Below are 22,920 nucleotides of genomic sequence, written 5' to 3' on the forward strand. Positions count from 1 at the left end.
GTAAAAGTGGGGTTCTGATTACACACAAGGACACAATATCGTGTATGATGATTGTTTTCTCATCTTTAGTATTGCTTATGATATAAGTTAGTAATTGAGTTTTTACACTTCCAAAGCAAAGTAGAAGTGGTATATATGCTCGCTCAGTTTGAGGAATGAGCTCTCGGAGGAAGACATACTCGGACACCCCCAACTTACATCTACAAACTGGAAGGAATTGGATCTAGCAGAGGAAGTGCGCTGATAGCACATGGAAGACATGTTTTCTTGAGCTTCAAGTAGCTTAGGATGAAAGGCTTCAGTATTGGTTCACTTGGCAATTATACAGGATTAGTTAGGCCTCTGGTGAGGACAGAGACATGAACGGGTAATAAAAGCTTAAGGTAGGTGTGCTTTCCCAGGGATATTTCATGGATAGAAGGCCAATAGTAAATGTAGTACCGATACACATGCCATGGCTTCATCTTCACCTATGGATTCAAACCCATTGGTGCCACACTTGCCCAATAGTGACTTCCTATGGAACATATGGGTAAATGTTTGACTTGCTTGCCATGTTCATCCGTCAGAACTTAGACAACCAGGGGAATACAGAAATCTGAAGAAAATTTGATTTTTTAGATGCATTTAAGGTTTGTAGGGGATTCTGGGTAGGAAACATTAGGTGATCCACGCAAGCCACACCTCAGTGGAATCCAACCGGGTGTCTAGATTTAAAAAATGTCTTGGTTTGGCATGTTTTCCTACATGGCTACCGAGCCCGGGACCAAAAATGCAGTGTCCCCTACAGAAACAGGTTGTTTTGCGATAGATAATTTTGATGTCTCCACAATATATTTTGGGCCCTTCCCTGTCGCTAGCACTTGGCCCACCCAAGTGAGGTAGAATTTCTATTGGGAGACCTGGGGGACCCCTGGGTGGTAGGAAATGTGTGCCTGCCTGGTGATCCAACAAATAAATGTGAGGAAAATTGAAATTCTAACTAAATTTGAGGTTTGCAGGGGATTCTGTGTAAGAAATTTGTTGGGGGATCGATGCAAGACACACCTTCTTGGACTCGCCCGGGTGTCTAGTTTTCAGAGATGTCTGGGTTTGGCAGGTTTCCCTAGATGGCCGCTGGGCCTGGGATAAAAAATGCAGGTGACCTCCTTGCAAAAACAGGTTGTTTTGTAATAGATGATTTTGTGACTCCACAACACATTTTGGGCCTTTCCCTGTTGCAGGCACTAGTCTTACCCACACAAGTGAGATACCATTTTCATTGGGAGACTTGGGGGAATTCCGAGTGGATGGAAGTTTGCTGCTCCCCACAGATTCTAGAGCTTTCATTCACAGAAATTTGAGGAACAATGTGTTTATTAGGCAAAGTTTCAGCTGTGCAAGGGATTCTGGGTAAATAAATGTGGTGAGAGCCATGCTAGTCAGCCCACTCTGGATACCCCTAAGTGTATAGTTCTAAAAAATGCACAGTTTGGCTAGGTTTCCCTAGGTGTCAACTGAGCTAGGGCCTTAAATTTAGAGCTATCCACATTGGAAAAAAAGGTCCGTGTCCATGTTGCGTTTTGAGGAATTTAGTGTTGGGGCCACTAGGCCTACCCACACAACTGAGGTGCAATTTTTATCAGGAGACTTGGGGGAATGCTGGATGGATGGAAGTCTGTGGCTCCTCACAGATTCCCGAACTGCCCATCACATAAATGTGAGGAAAATGTGGTTTTTAGTAAAAGTTTGAGGTTTGCAAGAGATTCTGGGTAAAAAAAGGTGGTGAGATCCACGCAAGTCAGCCCACCCTGGATACCCCTAGGTGTCTAGTTTTAAAAAATGTACAGGTTGGCTAGGTTTCCCTAGGTTCCGGCTGAGCTGGGTCCATAATCTGGAGCTACCCACAGTGGTAAAAAAGGGTCAGTTTACTGTGGGAAAATGTGAGGCGTCCATGTTGCGTTGGGCAGTTTCCTGTCACGGGCACTAGCCTACTCAGATAAGTGAGGTTTTATCGAGAGACATGAGAGAATGCTGGGTGGACAGAAGATTGTAGCTTCCTGCAGATTCCAGAACTTTTCATCACAGAAATTTGAGGAAAATTAGCTTGAGATTTGCTAGGGATTTTGGGTAAAAAAACTAAGGTGAGAGCCAAGCAAGTCAGCCCACCCTAGATACCCCTATGTGTCTAGTTTAACAAAAATTACCAGTTGGCAGGTTTCCCTAGGCGCCAGCTGAACTAGGGTCCAAAATCTAGAGCTACCCACAGTGGAAAAAAATGGTTTGTTTTTGGTGGGAAAACTAGATGTGTCCTTGTTGTGTTCTGGGCCGTTTCCTGTCGCGGCCACTAGGCCTTCCCACACAAGTAAGGTAGCATTTTTATTGGAAGAGTTGTGGGTATGCCAGGTGAATGGAAGGTTGTGGTTCCCCGCAGATGCCAGAACTTTCCATCACCGAAATGTGAGGAAAACATATTTTTTTACAAAAATGTAGAGATTGACTAGATTTCTGTAGGTTTCCCGAATGAGATAGGGTCCGAATTCTAGAGCTACTAAAATTGGAAAAAAGGGTCCATTATCAGTGGGAAAATGGAATGCGGTCATGTTGCGTTTTGGGCCGGTCCTTATGTGCCCACTATGCCTACCCACAGAAGTGAAGAACCATTTTTATCAGGAGACTTGCTGGAGTGCCAGGTGGACGGAAATCTGTGGTGCCTCACAGATTCCAAAACTTTCCATCACAGAAATGTGAGAAATATATGTTGTTTTAGTCAAACTTTTAGGTTTGAAAGGGAGTCTGGATAGAAAAACATGGGAAGAGCAATGCATGTCAGCCCACCATGGCTATGCCTAGATGTCTAATTTAAAAAAAAGTAAAAGTTGGCTAGGTTTCCCTGGGCGCCTGCTGAGCTATGCTCCAAAATCTAAAGCTACCTAATTGCACTCACAAATATTTGATTGACAAAAAATAAGTGCCGGTCCCTGAAAATAGGTCTTGGTGCCCCCACTCTCATTAGGCACTACCTACATTCTAATTGCATTTCTTCTACTACTAGTTCTTCTAGGTTCTCCTCCTGAGTTGACTCTCACCCTTCCTTTCTGCTTATCTTGCTTACTAACTAAGGAGCTTCTCAGGCTCAATAAGGAAAACCATACACGTCAGCCATATTCTGGCTTTTCTTCTTCATGGGGACATGCTTGCTTGTTCACATACATTTACTGGTTCTGAAAACATATATCTCCATGACAAATAAAAAAATATACTTGATACTACTAGCTCTTATAACCCTAAGTCCCCTAAATTCAGGATTTAAGGGACCCACCCGGACACCAGAACCACACATCTGAACAGCTTACTTCAAAGATGGACCAAGAGGAGGCCTATGTCACTGACAACAGGACATTGCACATGTGAACAAAGCAAAAGAGGGATACTTTGTCCTTGAGGAAACAGACTTGGAACTGAGTGAATTGCATTCTTCTTTGGCCAAAACTTGACACTCCTTAGTGGAAGCCAGAAGCACCCTTCATCTCCCCTGGACTAGTGGCACTAGTCCTCTGCAAACTGCAGGTAAAAACACTCACCAGATCTAAAGAATCGCTGGCCATCGGGCCCTCCAAGGGATAGCCCAAATCCAGGTAGTAGTTGTAGAATCGCCTGTCCCAAAGTTTCAGGCCGCTATGTTACTCCCCCGAACCCAGGGAAGTTCCAAAGATTTTTTGTTGTGTTCATTGCTGCCCAAGCTTGTTGGTCACCAATCCGGTAACCAAACCCCACACTCAAAGCTGCACCTACAGCGAACACCGGGCAACCATCATCCGATGTCAGCAGCTGTGTACCTGTTGTGTTTTTGCATTATGTTTCTTGCAGCACCAAGAACAGCCAGAACAACTCTACCTCCGGCTCTACAGACTAGGTAAAATTGATCTGACTGTTGTGGCCTGGTCCTGGGACCTGCATGACATTATTCACATAAGGGTTCCAAGTAACTCCACCTGTAAGTGAACGATTGTCACAAGTGGATTTTGATTTGACCACAATGCTATTTTGTCTATGTATTTTACTGCACTGATTTAATATTGCTTCAAAGATTTTTAACACCGGTTATATGTATGATATTCTGTTCATTTTGGTGTCTAAATTAAGATTAAAATACACTCTATTTTTGTAAATTGGGGTTTGAATTCTCTCGAGACGTGTCAATTATTTATCATCCATGTTGGTACTCTGAAATGCTCAACACATGTTCGTCTAATAAAGCCAGATTGCTCTTTGCCACTCTACCAGGAATGAGCTAAGGATTTATAAGTGTGAGTCTAAGGACTGTCTTTAGAGTATTGTGATAATATTACACAGTAAGGCTTCCCAGCCATACCGCATAATATTCCACTTTCCTACATACAGCGACTGCAATGTTATTTTTTTTCCCCGACCAGGACCCATCTGTGGCTAGTATGATTCCATCATTCTTGAATGTAAACTGAACTATGCACAAGATAGTGTAACATTATATAGCTCCTTGTTGGAAAGAACAATATACCATATGCTACAATGGGAGATGTGCAGAAGTATACGATAACGACCGTGTGTTGAGCTTCTAGGCTCTTAGAAGCTGCACCTCCATGAACTGGGCAACATGGAAGTTCAAAACAGACATGTGCCAAACCTTGGGATACAATTATATTGCATCACTGAACTGTGCAATATCGAGGCATGAACTTTGAGTTGTACTCCTTTGTTATTTTTAACATTTAGTTCTCTGAATGTTCGTTCTTACTATACATCTGAATCATGTTATCTCATTCTTCATATTTGTTTTGATGTTTTATTTTATTGATGCTTTATTATAACAGCGTTTTAGTTTTATTTTGTCGTCTGGTGAAAGACGTGCCCAGAGCCAATAAATAAATCAAATTACTATGTCAAATTCCGTTCCTGAAATGTATTTCTCACATTCTTTTGACAGTCTGTCATATCCTTGTGGAAATGCACTTTCTCTGGATACCTGCACTACAAGTATGTGTTCTATCACACCCTTTCCTTGCCCCCAGTATCCTGTGTAGGAGCCTTTTACTAAGGAATGAGCAACTTACTGAAACAATTCGTGACTTTTCCTCAGTAAATGTCTTGTTTCTAAAGGTCGAAATTATCAGCAGTGCTAAAAAGCAAATACTTAGCAAAGATAATACTAAGGGCAAAGAAAGAAAAGGTACAGGAAGATTGGAGAATACAAGCAGAGGTGATTCAATAAGTTTACAAATATTAGGTCTATTTATTGTCTCTGTGGGGGTGGAGGGGGGGCTTGGTAGAGACAAAATTCCAAGGCACCCAAAACGACCCATAGAATACAATGTCTCTAAGTGTATTGCATCATATTCCTTTTCAGAAAACTGCTGCAAAAATGTTGGTGGATATGCTTTGTACAGAGATTTTCTATGCACAATGATGTTGTAGACGAGACAAATTATGCTTTGTCTCTTCAAATTAAATCTTCTTCTGCACATTTTGTACTATGGGGTATATTTACAAAGGAAAGGGGCAGCGCGGCGCTGTAAGCAATTTAGCTGTGCCGCACTGCATCATTTTAAAAACGCAGGGATCCGCCGTATTTAAAAGAATCCGTTAAACACCTGTGTTTTCCCTTGCGCCAGTGCAATAAAGCTGCCTAGCGCCAATGCAGACACCTTTGTGCCATGGTACAGGGGTGCCTGTGTTACAGGGATGATTGTTTATGTGCAGAAAGGGACACCTTCCTGCACATAACCAATCATTATTGGCAATTTGCTCCTTCTATGTGTGCTGTAGAATGCAGCTTGTGTTAGTAAACAAAAAAGCGTACTTTAATAATACATGTATATAGGTGAACCCGTGGAAATTGAGCGGGCGCCATTTTAGACTATGGAATAGTGAAATGTAAAGCAATCCTTAGCTATAAAAATTTCCAGGGAACACACAAGCATAGATAACATAAATCTTTTGGCAAGCTCACAAAATGTATGCGACTGCCATGGTTAGCAGGCAAACATTCATGACACATATCTTTAGGCAAACCCATGAAATATACGCCTATATTCCATAGTCTAAAATGGCGCCCGCTCAATTTCCACGGCTTCACCTATATACATGTATTATTAAAGTACGCTTTTTTGTTTACTAACACAAGCTTGCTTTTTGGACAATCTGTGCATTAGTTTGATAGTTAATGGTGACTTCCGTATAATTTGAATGGGGCTTCACTTAAGCTTCGTACTATTAACGTTTTTCTTACGACTGAATAGTGTATGTCTGTTTTCGGCACAAACTTAGCTCTGATTTGATTACACTCATGAATGACGCTGTAAAGATTCCACAGTGCGGCCAAAAATCAACAATTGATTTATGCGGTGACCACGTTTCCTCAAATTTATGCTTGCAATATAGCAACAAAAACTCTCTCAGGCACATTTTGAGAATAGGGGTCTCTTACATGACTTCTTCATGTAAAGGTTGAATTTCTTTTCTGGTTTCTAAAATATTACAATGTACTGTATAGGCTAAACTAAGTACTATATGTTTGAGAACCAGGGTACATCTGATATCATTTCCCTATTGTTAAAGATGATTCTGAAGATGCTCTACACATATGTGTCTTAGGATTTTATCGTTGACTCATACCAGAAAAACAAATATATAGCGTGTCTATAATTTGGAGGTATGTCACAATGCAGATGCTGTCTCAAAATAATTGTTGTAATTGAGCATTCTCATCTTCTCTTTCGGATAAAATTGTTATCGTAATGTATCAACAAATCTCAAATGTTCTTTAAATTGCTTTACTATAAAGAAGAACCCCCAAAAATATTCTTGATCAGCTAACTCTATAACAACTTACAACTAATGTAAAAAGTGTGAATATTTGTGTATGTTTGTTAATTTGAAAATATGTACATATTTTAAATGCCCTGTATATATGCTTCTTTTTAGCCCTGAAGAAGTCCCTATTGGGATGAAACGCGTTGGCTAAAAGTACTGTGAATATTGCATTTTTATCAACTTTATATGTTCATCACAATAAAGAAATATGGAAATGAGAACACGCCTTGGCATATTCTTCTGATTGTCATAAATATTCAGTGTGTGAACGGACTTTAAATATTCATACGATTGATGGGTGCGGATTCCATATTCTTGCTAAGACTACATTATGAGTTCCTTTGTGATTCTGAAAAAATTTGAATTATACTTGTTGCGGCAAACCACACCTTCGGATATTTCCCTGCGAAGTATCTGCAAGCATAAAGATGTATACGAGGAGAAAAGAAATTGAAAATTGGTGTGTCATCACCAATTACTGCATTAGTTTCTCATTCTGAATGAAAAAGTGTGAAAACTGGAGTATAACAGGACTCTGGATTTACCGTACCACAGAGCATTGGTGATTTCAGATGGGGAGTTACTGATACAGTAGTAAGGACTTTAGAGGCATGGCTTCCGATGGCTTTGCTTCTTTCACATTTATGAGAGTTGATAAAACAACAACATGAATATGCTCAATCAAAAATACATCCACAAATGAGTAAGACAATTGCTGTTCACAAAATATGCTTCTAATTCTACTACAGTTTTAACAAGGACAAAACAGGCTAAAATGTACTCCAGCACAGGTTGGGGTAAATCAAGTACCACACATTGCTAATCATTGGTACTGCAAAACACTCCATAGAACACACTAGAGGCAGGCTTTGAAATTAGGGAAATATATGAAAATAAATAGATTTTCTTATGACTACAATTTTTAATTTTGTTAATAATAGTTATTCAAATTTTAAAGTAGAAATGTTTTTGAAAACGTATTACAACAACGCTCACAACAAATGTAGTATACCTGCTAATATGGAGGGGGCAGGAGAAGTGAAACGTATTACAATACAAATCACAGGCAAGTTCACCACATAAAAAATGAACTCACACATAAAACAACTATCTAGGTTCACTGTGTCGGTGAATGTATTTCAAGCTTTGCCCCTCATTTTGGTGAACAATTATTTTAGGAAAGCATGGGATTACAAGCAAAGGGTCAACATCCTTGGCATGTCAAGGGAAGAAATCATTGGCAAATAGCTCTTCTCTTCTGAGGCAAACCTCGAAATGGATGCAGACTTGGAGCAAAAAGGTTGATTTGCCTACATGCAACTCCCATACTATCCCTGTCATTGTTAAAACACTAGCAGCACGCAATTTCAAGGCCTCTGGGTCTTTTTAAAGGGGGCATTTAAAAAATGTAGGCATCTTACAGGCAAGCCAATCTCAATTCTTGCACCAGGTACTGAGATGCATCACCAGAAGTGTGCACTAGTTCATTGCCATGCCATAGTCACTAGAGGAAAGACAGCAGGTCGCAAGGGAATTCTATTTTTTTTCAAACTTGCATTGTGTCGTAGGTGCCATTGATTGCACCCACATGGCAATTAATAAAGGGAACACTATTCCTGCAACAGACACCGCTGCACTCCATCAAACTGCAAGCTGTCTATGATTCTAGGGGCTGCTTTACTGATGTGTAATCTGTCTTTACCAAAGACACATATGACAATTATATCTTCCATCAGTTACCTCCTGCACATAGGTTAGTTGATGGGGATTTTAGTGACATGTGGTACATAGGTAAGGTATATATAACATTTCACACTGGCTGCATGTGTTTCTGGGTGGTAGCATCACAAACATGCTTTCTCATTATTCACTGCAACAAAATAAATACACAAAACCCTTACAGTTGCTGCATGTATGTATATATGAGGCAGTATATTTAAATTAGAAGCACATTTTAGGAAATATTGCTTGTCCTTGTTGAAGGTAATGCCAAGTAAACTCTCTCCCCCAACAACACTACCATAACAGAGGTACAATATGGCATAAACATGGAAACGTGCCATGATTTTAATGCACTTTTTGGTATCCTGAGGAAGTGCTTTTGATGCCTCGAATGTATAGGGAAGGGTGTTGCTAAATTACCAAAACAACATGGCTATGCAACAGGGTTTCCCTATAGACATTACCCATAAACTACGGACACTTCCAGGTATCTGGAGTGGGGCACAGACCAGAGGTCAGGGTATGAAGGTGCAGGATAACTAGTTGACTCATTTTTCACTTGAGCCACTATTTTGATTGCTGCATTTATGTGGTCAGATAGTGTCAAGTAAATGATGAATTCTGGATTAATAAACCATCCACAAATGCCATCCTGAAACCACACTGTTCCACTACCATAAATTCACACTCAAACATGCTGTGCTCTGTCTAATAAAACACTTAGGGGCATATTCTCAAGGACTTATCGCCGAGTTAGCGGCAATTTATCGCAGCCAAAGTGGCGATAAATTTATTGCTCTATTCACAAGCTGGTACTAACAGCCGATATCACCAGTTTTCCTGCGATAGCAGCAGCAAAAAACATCGCCACAGATGACACCAGCAACTAACGGTAATGATATGCAGAGTAGGTGTTCCCGTGCAAAAACCCGCGACAACACCACTTAGCAACATTCTCAACGACCAGCCAGATCGGCGATGAGATCCCAAAACATGGGATAAGGCAGGTTAGCAGCAGGAACTTAACACCTGCTCTTACCTGGTGTAAAGTCGGACGACAACCTGCACCACAAAGGGAGCCCAGGCCAGAGCCACACCTGAAGAACAACTGATACCGTGGAGCTACTGATCATGCAGCTCGGGACCCAAGAGGACCATATCACCCACTGCCACCACCCCCAGGCCCGCCACCCCCCCGGACCCCTCCACCCCCCCCCCAGACTACCACAGAGGCCGCGCAGACAAAGACAGCAGACCTTCAAAAAACCCACCAGCCTCACAGACTTAACACCAGAGGATGTAATTTCCCACTACAGGCTCAAAAGGACAACCATCCTCCGCATCCTGACCATCATTGCCCACAGGCTGATGGTACCAACACAGCGGACAACCAACATCCCTCCGCAGACAAAGCTGCTGGCTGTGCTGCACCTGTTGGCCTCTGGTACCTTCCAACCAACAACCGCCAGAGTCGGAGGAGTCTCACAGCCAGCCCTATCAAAGTTCCTCACACCTGTCTTGGATGCCATCATCACCTTGGTACCCCAGCACCTTCACTTCCCCCACACTGCGCAGGAACAGCTGGAAACCAAGCAAGGCTTCTACGCCATAGCTGGCTTCCCGCACGTGTTGGGGGAAATCGACTGCACACATGTACTCCTCGTGCCCCCTTTTGCCACTGCACACAATTACCGCAACAGGAAGCACATGCATTCCATCAATGTGCAGGCAACAGTGGACCACCTGAGACTCTTCATCAATTTCGTTGCCAACTACCCAGGCAGTGTGCATGATTCCTACGTCTTCCGACAGTCCATCATCAACCGGCGCTTTGAGACTGGCACCTATGGGAATGCATTGCTTGTCGGTAAGTAGCAAATGAATACATCACACACCTCAACTCCACACTCACAACTCTGGGAATGCACATGTTGCATACTCACATACAATATGCCAAACAACATGCCCACCTACCAGGCACGACAGCACAACTTATTGTGGTAACCTGGGCTAGCCATGTACACAAGCCATCAACAGCATGACACCTCAGCCACACAATAGCAGAATGTGGGGAGAGGTGGGAACCAGACATGTGCGAAGGAGGTAAGTGACCCATGAATGAGAATGTACACAATGCCAAGTGTGGCGTGGTTGTGCTGGCCAGACTGCAGTATTTAGACCACAGACATGTTCATGTCGACATACACTGCTGGTGTTTGGAGTGTAGTCGACAGTGGACGCAACCATGTTACCTCAGCCAGTGGGGAAGACCACAGAAAGGTAGCTTCTTACGTCCCCCCCTGTAAGCGTGAGCGGAGTGGGCTGGCCCGGCGTACGCCAGGCTAGCGTAATGGCGTGAATAAAAAGCACGTTGCTCTGGGCATGGTTCTTTTTTGGAATGGCCAACGTGTCTGCCAGGGCGGCGCCTCTCACCCCGCCACGAGGCTGACGCCATGAGAAGTGGTGCAGGCGAATCTGTGCACCTGCTGCACCCCAGGCCGCTGGTCCCATCTTGGCCGCCCCAGCGCACTCAGGCCTCACTGCTCACCTGCCGACACCGTGTGTCAAAGAGTGCCCGCCACGTGCCGGTGCAAGCTCCAAGCCCAATGCCCGCTACCTTTGCAGCCTCCTCAGACCATCTCTGGCTTCCGCGACACAGGCCCGCAGCATTCCTTTCTCGTTGACGTACTCCACCGCTGCCTCTGGCCTACACTGCAGTCTAGTAGGTCACACATTTGGAACTGAGCCTTGATTTCTTTAAGGCAGAGTTTATATCATTCTACAGGCCTCATCGCAGACTGCATCCCCTTTCAGCTCTGGTGCCCCTAGCTCTGTGCCCCGAAATTCATGGTTGAACTTTGGTGGCCTCTGAATATATGGCCTGGGGGTTGCCTTCATCATCATGCAGCTGATACTGACTTGGTGTTAAGAACGAGTCTGTAGCATTCATCTCCTCCATATTGCCTGCTTCTGCTTGGTTCTGCCCCCTGCATCATGCCCTGGAAGAACACCTTCCACTGTCCCCCGAAACACTCTGCGACATTCACCTTCGACATCGACAAGGAACCGCTCTGCTCTCGTGGCCCTACCTCAGTGCACCGCAAGTCACCGTCCCGTGGCGGTGTACCTGTGCTTGCCGCAGTGAATTGGGGGCCATTAATTTTGTGCAGCTCAAGCCATTGACCCTTGCTGTTCGAACTTTGAACTTCTGATTGTCTGATCACTGTTGTAGTTGTTGCCAGCACCAACCACTCCCTGAGGGCTGGCTTACACTCACCCCACACCCATCCAGCACATGCGTCACTGGACATGTGACCCTGGCAATAAAAGGAGCCGGGCGCACATGCCCGTAGCCAGTCCCACAAACTAAGTGTGTCCGTGTGGTCATTTTGTATGCATAAGTGCCCCAGACCCTACCACTTAACATTGTGCTGTTTACAGCGGACGCAACCATATCAGCTCAGGCAGTGGGGTAGACCTGGGACATGTAGCTGGGTCATACCCCCCTGTAAGCGTAAGCGGAGTCGACTGACGTACGAAATTCCATCGTAGGGGTGTGGTTAATCAACCCGGATCTTTGGGTGTGGTTAAGTTTTGGCCTTGCCAAGGAAGTAACTAAGGCGTGTGTCTCTGTTGTAGTGTCGGCGCCACCCGTCCCGCAATGGACAATGTTGCAGTGTAGCATGCCCCCGGCATGCGGGCTCGACCGAAGAGGTAAATAAGGGAGCGCAAGCCGGCTCAGTGTCCGGAATCATACATGCCAACTGCTGTGTGTGTCGCTATTAATGCAGCATAAGCCAAAGGTCTACCCTCAACCGCATCGCGAGTGCAGCCAGCCATGAACTCTACATCTGTGTTTGCCCTAGCCTTACAATAGGCCTACACACACGTGGCAGCCCACCTTCAACGCACAACATCACAGTGTCGTTGTCAGGCTTGTGTTTAATGAGTGGCACTAAGTAGGATGTACCTAGTGCCCCCACTTTGCACTCTTTTGGGTTCAACGCCCTTTGTTAATCAATGAAAAATAAACAAGTTTATCTAATAAATCCAATGAATTTCTTCTTTAATGTTTACTTCTTTTTTTAATCACAATGTTGTAAATCACATGCGACTATTTCCTTATTGATAATTTGAAACAGCTTCACACTGAAAATTGTTTAACATGGCATTTTCAAGGTCCCGATGCATTTCGGGTGAAGACCCTTCGTCAGGTCAGGGGAATCATATTCTGCAAAATAATGTAAAAGAATCAAGGCCTATAAAATCTCCATCACTAGTGTTCAAATGATGAAATCTCAAACTACTATTGAAGCTAGTTACCGATTAGAAAAATATCAAAGACGGTAAAGATCTTACGGATGGTGCCCGAACACATGAGATGTGTGTATGAAATCTATAACAGACCCCAAAGAATCAACATGAAAGGTGCACAACCGTTAGCAATCATAGGACAGTACAAAATGACCACAGGCACAGCATGTGCAAATAAATTCATTCCAACACACATTCCCTGAGTGCATGTTACTCCTCTGTACAAGCACATCACTCTGACAAGTGTAAGTGTAACATGTAGTGCTAACAATCTCAAAAATTGAAAATAGATGGTGGGTGTGTCACCTCTGTACAGAGAGGTTGTTTGGAGTGTCACGTATTCGAAATGCCATTTCTGTGTGTCAAAGACAGTACGGATTCCCACTCATCAGCGTTTCACATGTGTCCCAAATCATTACATATAGGCTGTCATTTGTGACCAACATTTGAAAACAGGGCTTCTTTTGGGGTCAGATATGTACCACTATGATGCAGGGATGCACCCTGTGACTCAGGTCCCACAATATGGACGTAGGAAATCACTGCCCCTACATTCGTCCATGCTTCCATACTTGATTAATCATAGACATGACACATCTGTGCGTATTAGAATGTATTATTCACGTTCAGTGGAGTGTTGAAGCTGTCTTAGTGCTGGGCCATGCAGACAACACTTTACAATGTTGCCCCATAGAGGGCCAGCCAGAGTCCTTTAGGGATTGACAAGTTACTCGGAAGGGGAAGAGTCTAGTCCGCAGACTGATTGCTGTGTCATTGTTTAGCAAAGAATATATGGCAGTCCATGTCGAGGTGCAAGGTGAGTGTCGCAGAGTGTATCTGGGGACAGTGGAAGGTGTTATTCCAGGGCATCGTGCAGAGGGTCGAACCAAGCGAAAAGAAGCCATATGGCGGAGATGAATGCTACTGCTTCCTACTTACCACTAAGGCAGATTCATCCTCATCTTCGGCCTCTGACATTTCATGTGGGTGGTGGTGTTTGGTCTGCAGCACTGTGTGACACTGACACATCAGGGTCCGGAGATGTGGATGTAAAATTAGAAGCAGCATTCATCTGCGCAATGTCTTGTGGCATCACTCCCATGATGAGGATCTGTAGGGCATGGGAGATCCCATCTACAGCTTTGTCGTGTGCAGCCATGGTTCCCATTCTTTGCGCCTGCATCCGCTCCATGTTCTCCATGACCCTCCTTATGTTTCCCAAATCACGGATGACATCGCTGTAGCCACTGTGTCTAGACAGTTGTTGTTGTCTCCGAATCATGACTCCAGCAACGCCAGCCAAAGATTGTTGGAGGGCATGGGGTGGACTGTGGGTGTCCGTTAGGGAGTGTAATTGGTCCCTGAAGGGACTTTGACACCCACGTATGGCATCTAGTTTGGCTGCCATGAGTTCGAACCCCACCCGCACATGTTCAGCCGGCTCCTTCTGGGAGTCTAACACACGGCGATGGAATGCCATGTGATCTTTAGTGAGGTGCTGTGAGCCAGACGTGGTGGTGGGTGCTTCCTGCTGTGTGGTCTGTGCAGGGGGTGGGCTGCCCTTGATGGTGCTGACCTGCTACTGGAGGTGGGGTGCGGAGGGTGTCCATGAACCGTTGGAGTTCGCCGTGGTCAATGTCCTGGGTGTCGTCTCCATCATCACTGATGTGATGTAGGGTCTGCTCTGCAGGAGGTGTTGATTGTCCCTCTGCAATGTAAAGGGGAGATGCAGTTTCACAGTGTGTTCCATGTATGTTGACGCATTGGCGAAGTTTACATACAGACTGCATGACAACATACATTGTGACTGTTTATGAGGAGATGCCTATTTGATGCAGGACAGTGGACATTTGTACTACATCACGGATGTGAGGTTGTACTGATACATTGTCATCTCACAGTTTCCTGCTATGCCAGATGTGATTGGCCATTTTGGACACACATGCGGCACCAGTTGTGTCCTGTGTTCTGTTGTGAAAGTGTTGCAGTTTGTACCACATTGTTGTCAATGTTGAGGTGCTCTTATTCTTATGTGTGTGTGCTGCATTGTGGGTGAGTCGCACCTGCAGCTCTGATTTGGCTGCCCCTTATCCCTTTCAGGCGGTGTGCCTTTGACTTCTGTGCTTCTACAGTGCTGAGATGTAGCGGACTTGGGTAAATTGGGCTCTTGGTCGAGTTGTGACTCTTGGGCATGGTTTGTCCACAGATGTTTTGTTGACTTCAGGGGTTGTTTGTGCACGTGGATGTGTCAGAGTGTGACCTGCTCCTTTACGGATGTGGTCCACACTCAGCCACCTCAGTGTCGTGGCGTGCACAATGTCATGATGATTGGACTGCAGCCATGCTAATCGTCATGTAGTGTCACTTGCAGTGTCAGTGTGGCTCACAAATACGCATCTTTACTGGGTTTCGCACGTGTGCATGTGTTGGTGGTGAGATTGGTGATGTGTGGTGTGGGACCCCTTTGGGGATATGGGGCACGGGGGCCTACTTGGTGTTTGTATATGTGCTGCAGTGTGCCACGGGGATCAGGGACATGATCCAGAGTCATTGTGGGTGTGCAGTGTGCTCTACTTAATTGTGCATGTGTGCCATTGTGCCCATCTCCCCCCGCCCCCCAGTCCCTGGTCGGTACTCACCCTGTTGATGTTGTGTCAGGTCATGATGAGCAGTGTCCGGATCCCCAACTCCTGGCACCGTATCCCGACTGATGACTGTGGCCACCGTTTTCTCCATGTCATCCAGCTCCTGGTGTGCCGCTGGACCCCCACCTCCAATCAGCATTGCTGCTTTCATGTTGGCATCGAGTTTCTTCTTGGTTTGGCCTTCACAACATTCCAACAGTACAATGAAGGATTTGGTCATGGTAGAAATTAGTTTTATAGTTCAATGACAAAATAGCGTTCACCACTCATTTTTTGTAAAATGCTCTAGTCATATTTAATTCGAAGTCTTGACAGGCATTACATGCAAAATAAAATATGGAATATTCTAATGGCAACACAGTTGCTCCTGAGAGTAATACCAGTGATAGTATTGTTTAACAGTGCTCTCAAAGTTGAAGAAAAAGGAAAGTGTGGGATAGGAAGTGTTGAGTCAGTGAGTGAGGGACAGGAAAAAGATAAGGTGACATATATACATTTTTATACAGGAAATTGAACCTTTTTCAGCCTGACAAAGGTCAATTGTTCCTAGTGTCCAAATAGTGCTCAATTATACACGTTAATTGTCACATTTAGTTCATTGAGCCTGTATTGAGGTTTGTGAGTAGTCTACGTTTTGACCCCAGATAGAGAGGGCAGCTTTCGTCCTCACGTGGGGGTCTTCTTCAGGACGGGGCAGTGAAGAGCACCTGAAGATAAGGGAAGAGCATGTAAGGAGCTATGCTAGTTATGGGAAACGGGTGAATGCTAAAGTAAGTAAAGTACCTACTTGAGAACAAAACAAGTTGAGTGTGTATCCAGAAAGGGGACAATGCTCATGTGAGGCAAATTGTCCCTGAGTGAGGTCATCAGTCTCTCACATGGGAATGAATCCAAAAGAAATCTAGTGACAAAGGAGACAAAGTCGACAAACTTATGGAATTGCAATCTAAAATGGTCGCGCAAAAATGATGGCTGGGGTGCCTAAGGACTGTAGGAACAGTGTTGTCTCAGTGGGGGTGATGTTAACAAAGAAGAAGCCCTAGTATCAACCCAATGGGTGAGCAATGAGTGCGTGATCAAAGCTAGATATGGACCAACAACCATCCGCTGACAGGGAGGTTGTATTTAACCTTGTGTCCTGAGGGGAAGGGGTCGGCTCAAAAAGGCAGGAGACACAGTAAATTAAAAAGAGAGGAACTAATGCTCGTGAAATTAACGCGCCCTGAGGGAAGGAGCGGCGGCTAAGACCGGAGACAGAATCAATTAAATTGAAAATGAGAAGTGAAACCTCGTGAAATTGACGTGTCAAATTGTAAAATTAAAATGGGATGAATGCTCGTGAAATGAACGCGCAACGAGGGAAGGAGCGGTTATTCAAAAAGGAGACAGAATCACATGAATTAAAAGCGAGGAGCGAACGCTTGTGAAATTAACGCACCATATTATTGTGCCAGGGCCTCAGTAGGATTGGAAGATTGTGAGGATCAATGTAGATGCATGCATGTTCAGAGGAATGAAAGCTTACCTCATCCACGGCCGTCCGGCTCGTGAATGGGCGCGGCTTGCAACTCCGCTGTTAATGAAGGATTGGGACTGACAAGCGTGCATGCACCATGAGGTGCAGCCGCTGGGTGCTGCGTAGGGGGCTCGTGAGAGGATGGCCAATCGGGAGAGGGGAGAAAAATGACGTGTCTGGAAGTGCAAGCATCACTTCAGATGTAAAGTTTGAACAGAGACCTATAAAAGAATCAGTGGAGCGGACCCCTTTAACATACAAATTGCTCAAAACGGAATATATGCCAAAATTGAAGTATTGGATCTGTATGTAATGAGTTCGGTGTTCATTGCACTAAATAGTGATCTAAAATAATCTGGCAGAGTCATGATAATGAGTAGTGTCTGGCATTGCACATAGAACAGTGGCACATACATTAAATATTATTATTAAGCGTAGAAGAAACCCTTAATAAAAAAATGAATGAATAATCTGCAATCAGACTTGCATGCATATGACGTGATGGCATTGTCAAAGATACATAGCGTGATACATCGTGTATATAAACAGGTCAGGCAAGTAGTCTGTAACACGTATATAATGTACATAGTTAGTGAGTGTCACTATAGATGTAACATCTATTCGATTGATAGTCCTGCCAACTGGGCATTGGTGCCGTCTTGTTCACTGAGTCAATTTACAACAGTGTCAAAGAAGTACATCCATTTGCATTCTCTTAAGTTCAAAATGGGTCCCAAGTCCCCGCCCCGTAGACCCACAGATACCTTTTCAATTACTAACCACCTGATGGATTCAGGTGGGTGTGCATGGATGGTGAAATGTTCAACAAGAGGGGCCCCTATTGTTTTACACCGGATTCTGCTGCAATGTTGTAGGATCCTCTGTTTTATTTTCTGCCTTGTTTGTCCAACGTATAGTTTGTTGCATGGGCAGATGATTACATATATCACATTAGATGTATTGCAATTGGTATGGGCTTTGAGGTCTAATGTGTGGTGTTTGTAGTGAAATGTTTTTGTTTCAATTGACATACTGCAGGCCTTGCATTTGGTGCATTTGTAATGACCCACTACTTTGGGTAAGTTCCACATACTTTGGATAGTCGGTCTGGGTGGACTCTCAAGAAATGAGCGAACAACATAGTCTCTGATGTTTTTAGCTTTTTTTAAAGCATGCATGGGGGGTACATGGACATCAAGATCATCTGAAATCAGTCTACAGTAGCCATTTATGATTTTCTTTATATCATTGCTCTTGGTGCAGTATGTGGTGAGACATATCATCCTGTTGCTGGTCGATTGGCGTTGTTTGGGTATTAGTAGTATTTCTCTGTTAATATACCACGCCCTTTTGCGCGCTCTTTTGATAAGTCTCTTAGGATAGCCTCGTTCCATGAGGCATGTGATGAGATGGTCAGATTCATGGAAAAAATCCTCCTTTCGAGTGCAGTTCCTCCGGATCCGAAGAAACTGGCTGAATGGTAGGTTGTCCCGGAGGCCTCGTGTATGGTGACTAGTGTACCTTAGAAGGGTGGTCCGTTCAGCCGGTTTTCTGAAGAGGGTGGTGTAGAGGTGGTCTTCAGATACCTTGATACTAATGTCCAAGAAGTCGATGGAGTATCTATCAAAATGCATAGTGAATTTGATGTCATTGGAGCGGGTGTTAAGTTCCATCTCTTCTCCTGTCCATATAAGAAACACATCATCAATGTATCTTCTCCATTCGGTGATGTGCCTACCGAATGGGTTGGTTGCTGAGAAAATGTGGTCATTCTCAAATTTGTCCATGAAGAGGATTGCCAGATCTGGGGCGAAGGCTGCTCCCATTGCTATTCCTTTGCTTCGGATGAAAAATTCATTTTGAAAAATGAAAGAATTACTCATCATAGCAACTTCTAGTAGCTCAAGTATGAAATCAGTAGAGACATTGGTGGGTTGAGGTCTAATGCTGGTTGCTGGGGAATACTCGTATAAAGCGATACAATGTCGAGTGTCACCAATAGTTATTTAGTTGGATCAAAGTCCAAATTGTCCACTAGGTTGATCACCTGCATGGTGTCTCTGAGGTAAGTTCTTGTGGTTTCAGCTAGTGGTTTTAAGAAAATATCCACATATTTGCTGACTGGCTCCAGGAGGGAGCCTCACCCAGAAATGACGGGTCTTCTGGGAGGTTTTTGCAAGTTCTTATGCACCTTTGGCAGTGTATAAATGGTGGGAAGGCATGGTTGAAAGGTGTTTAAGTATTCATATTCTTTGGCAGAAAGTGAGCCAGATTCTTTCCCCTTCGCGGTGATCAATCTGATCCTTTTGCTGATGTCTTTGGTGGGATCCTTTCGGATGCTGGTATAGCTGGTACCATCCCTTAGTTGCGAGTACATTTCAGCTTTGTAATCTTCAGTGTTCTGGATCACGATGGCACCACCCTTGTCCGCCGGTTTGATCACTATGGTCTTGTTGTCCTTTAAGGTATTGAGTGCCTCTTTCTCAACCTTGGTAATATTGGGCCCGATTCACAGAACTAACTTAAGACAAAATCCTAAACTTACTACCATTTTCGTATTCACAGAAGGCACTTACTCATTTTGGTATTCACAGAAGACACTTACTCACTTCGGTATTCACAGAAGTTAGGAGTCTTAACTCAAGGACTCCTAAATGCCTTCTGTGAATACCAAAAGTCTTAAAATTAGGATTTTTCTCAGTTTAGGAGTCCTAAAGTTAGGAGTCCTAACTATACTACAACTAAACTGAGAAAATTCCTAATTTTAAGGCTTTCGGTATTCACAGAGGGCATTTAGGAGTCCTAAAGTTAGGAGTCCTAACTTTACTACTACTAAATTGAGAAAAATCCTAATTTTAAGACTTTTGGTATCCACATGAGGCATTTAGGAGTCCTAAAGTTAGGACTCCTAACTTCTGTGAATACCGAAATGAGTAAGTGCCTTCTGTGAATACCAAAATGAGTAAGGGCCTTCTGTGAATACCAAATGGTAGTTAGTTTAGGATTTTGTCGTGTAAGGAGCTATGCTAGTCATGGGAATGGGGTGAATGCTAATGTAAGTAAAGTACCTACTTGAGAACAAAACACGTTGAGTGTGTATCCAGAAAGGGGACAACGCTCATGTGAGGCAAATTGTCCGTGAGTGAGGTCATCAGTCTCTCACATGGGAATGAATCCGAAAGAAATCTAGTGACAAAGGAGACAAAGTCGACAAATTTATGGAATTGCAATCTAAAATGGTTGCGCAAAAGATTGCAATTCCATCCCCAAACCTCAATACAGGCTCAATGGACTAAATGTGACGATTAACATGTATAATTGAGCACTGTTTGGGCACTAGGAACAATTGACCTTTGTCAGGCTGGAAAAGGTTCCATTTCATGTATAAACATGTATATATGTCACCTTACCTTTTTCCTGTCCCTCACCCACTAACTCAACACTTCCTATCCCACTCTTTCTTTTTTCTTCAACTTTGAGAGCACTGTTAAACAATACTATCACTGGTATTACTCTCAGGAGCAACTGTGTTGCCATCAGAATATTCCATATTTTCTTTTGCATTTAATGCCTGTCAAGACTTTCTACCATGACCAAATCCTTCATTGTACTGTCGGAATGTTGTAAATAGACCGAGGTCTGGTAGTTTTAGGTGGGTCACCCCATTAAAACTCAACCCCCTTCACAACATTCCAGCACCTCTTGATCTCTTCCATTGTCCTCCTCAACGCTGCAACTGCATTCACATGGTCCAAGATAGTCTGCCATATTTGCGTCTTTGTTGTCAATGACACGTTGGAGGTGACAAACAGTTGTTGGTAGTGTTCTATCGCCTCCGTAACGATGATCCTGATTTCCTGCGGTCTGAAATGCATCTTCCTCTTCCTCTTCTTCATGGCCTTCCCCGAGGTTCCTTGCTGGTTGTCTGTGGGGCTTGTGGGGTTCGCGTTGTCCTCTGCACTCGGTCTGGGTGCATCCATGGTGCCACGCAGTTAATTTATTTTTGCCTTTTTTTTGTTCTGCTTATATAGTGCATTTTCCTGCATGACGTGTGGAAATTGCAGACCTGTCGCTGGTTAGCACCGATTTTTTTATCGCGATTGGCCACATTACATCTTTATTCGTGTTCGAGTTTCGCATTTTTTTGGTATCGCGTTAATTTTAACGTGGTCATTTGGGGCGTTATCCTGAGACTTTCGCATGGTGCCGCTGGGTTGAGAATACAATGTTAACACAGCGTTATTTTCCCACGATAGACTGCGATGTGCAAAGTTGCGTTAAGCTAATTTTGCGATAATTATCACACGTTCTTGAGAATATCCCCCTTACACTTTTCTTCACTCTCATTCTATCTCATTTATATTTGGAAATTGAAGTCAAATCATTTGCATGGTATACACAAGTGTGTATCTATTCAAGTTGACATCTGAAAATGTATTTAAATGTAACCCAATCAACTCCCAGTGACAATTATTCTCCGCACCAACGTTTTTGAGCTCTCTGCATAAGGATTGGTGACCTCCGCATGTGGTTCAGCAGCTTTGCCTGAGGAGCGGGAACCTCCACTTTGGGGTGGAGATTTCTACTATCAACAGAAGCAGGAAATATAGGAGCAAGAAGTCAGCCATTTTATGGTCATGTTGAGTCCTCCCATCACAACACCGTCCTCCTCCATCCTGTTGCTCCTCACTGATTCTAAACTCCCACAATGGCTGAGGTACATTTAGAGAGCTTCCCTACTTTACCAATTAGGGATTGAGTATCAAATGCTAAAGGGGCTCTCCCAAAATATTGTCAGCTCTATAGGGGTCCAAAGACCGGGCCGAGCATTGCAGTGCTGGCTCAGATTTAGTGAGGTGTCAGTAGATGCTGCAGTACAGTGGGTGGGTGTGCACAACCGTAAAGGAAAGGAGTGCGGCAAATATTGAAACAACATTTGTCGCAGGCCCATAACAAGGTCCAGAACATGCTCCACGTGTCCTCCCAGCCCATTCTCAGCACCCTGAATGACACTACTGCACAGGAGGATCCTCAGAACAGCCTGGTTGACCATACATGCTCAGCTGGAAGCTTTCGAGCTGCAGACAAGCAGCAAGTATAATATATGTATGTTAGCATAAGTACCTATATGTCTTCAAAGAGTTGTCCAGTGATGTCTTCAGTCCAATGTTTTCTGATGTCCATGTTATCTGTAACATATGTTGTTTTGGTATATATAATGGATTAATTGTGTTGACACAGTGAAAAGTTATTGTGAGCTTCATGTTTGGGTACATTTACCATCATGTACCGTAGTTTTGCATTTCAGTTTTGTCTCCATATTTGTGTAACTTAAACTCACTATCATACATTCAATGGTTTGCTTTTTTTAACGCCATCAAACACCTAAAATATTTGGAGTTGTTTTTTTTTTCTTTAGAATTTTACATACATTTTAGGAAAACTGGTAATTGCACCACTACATTAATTCTATCATGGGCAGTATGCCATGGATAATCTTGGAAAGGTAAGAATGTTAGCCATTACTACATGTATCACTGTCCCCGGATTGCCTGCTTTAAATGTTTGTGAATCATGGCACTCTAATTTAAGAATTACTCAAAATAAGTTTACCAATGTGAAAAATGTTGGGTTTACCTTACATCCTACCATGAAACAGGTTAGTCAAAATCTTCACAATGTAAATCTTTCTCTCATTTATTGCTCTAATGTACATGAAAAGTATTTGCATATGTATATGAAATAGTGGACATATGCACTTGCTGTTTCTTTGTTTTGTCCTCACAACCTCTCAGAAGGCAGAACTGGCTAACAACCATCAAAGTAGGACCCAGGGTAAAGAACAAGATCCTTGAATGCAAGGTCAGCACAAGAGCTCTCTACAACCAGTGA

At 43.7% G+C, this 22,920-nt stretch overlaps 1 protein-coding gene across 1 annotated transcript; it reads right to left on the minus strand.

Annotated features, from left to right (window-relative positions):
• Positions 1–14,312: 14,312 nt before the first annotated feature.
• On the minus strand, positions 14,313–22,189 carry LOC146861333 (uncharacterized). The gene is made up of 3 exons (XM_085646421.1): positions 22,153–22,189; positions 15,507–15,692; positions 14,313–14,575 (listed from the first exon to the last, which is right to left on the minus strand). Exons 2-3 carry the CDS (start codon positions 15,661–15,663, stop codon positions 14,355–14,357), a joined length of 378 nt encoding a protein of 125 aa, XP_085502547.1. The 5' UTR covers positions 15,664–15,692; positions 22,153–22,189; the 3' UTR covers positions 14,313–14,354.
• Positions 22,190–22,920: the final 731 nt, after the last annotated feature.

The sequence above is a fragment of the Triturus cristatus genome, chromosome 3_1 (assembly GCF_964204655.1).
Source record: "Triturus cristatus chromosome 3_1, aTriCri1.1, whole genome shotgun sequence".
In the NCBI taxonomy this organism is placed as follows: domain Eukaryota; kingdom Metazoa; phylum Chordata; class Amphibia; order Caudata; family Salamandridae; genus Triturus; species Triturus cristatus.

Excerpts from the sequence above, each read along its gene's own strand:
- LOC146861333 (XM_085646421.1), bottom strand. The coding sequence starts at position 15,663 with ATGAAAGCAGCAATGCTGATTGGAGGTGGGGGTCCAGCGGCACACCAG. Across the intron at positions 14,576-15,506 it reads CCTGACACAACATCAACAGG|AGGGACAATCAACACCTCCT; the intron begins GTGAGTACCGAC and ends TTTACATTGCAG.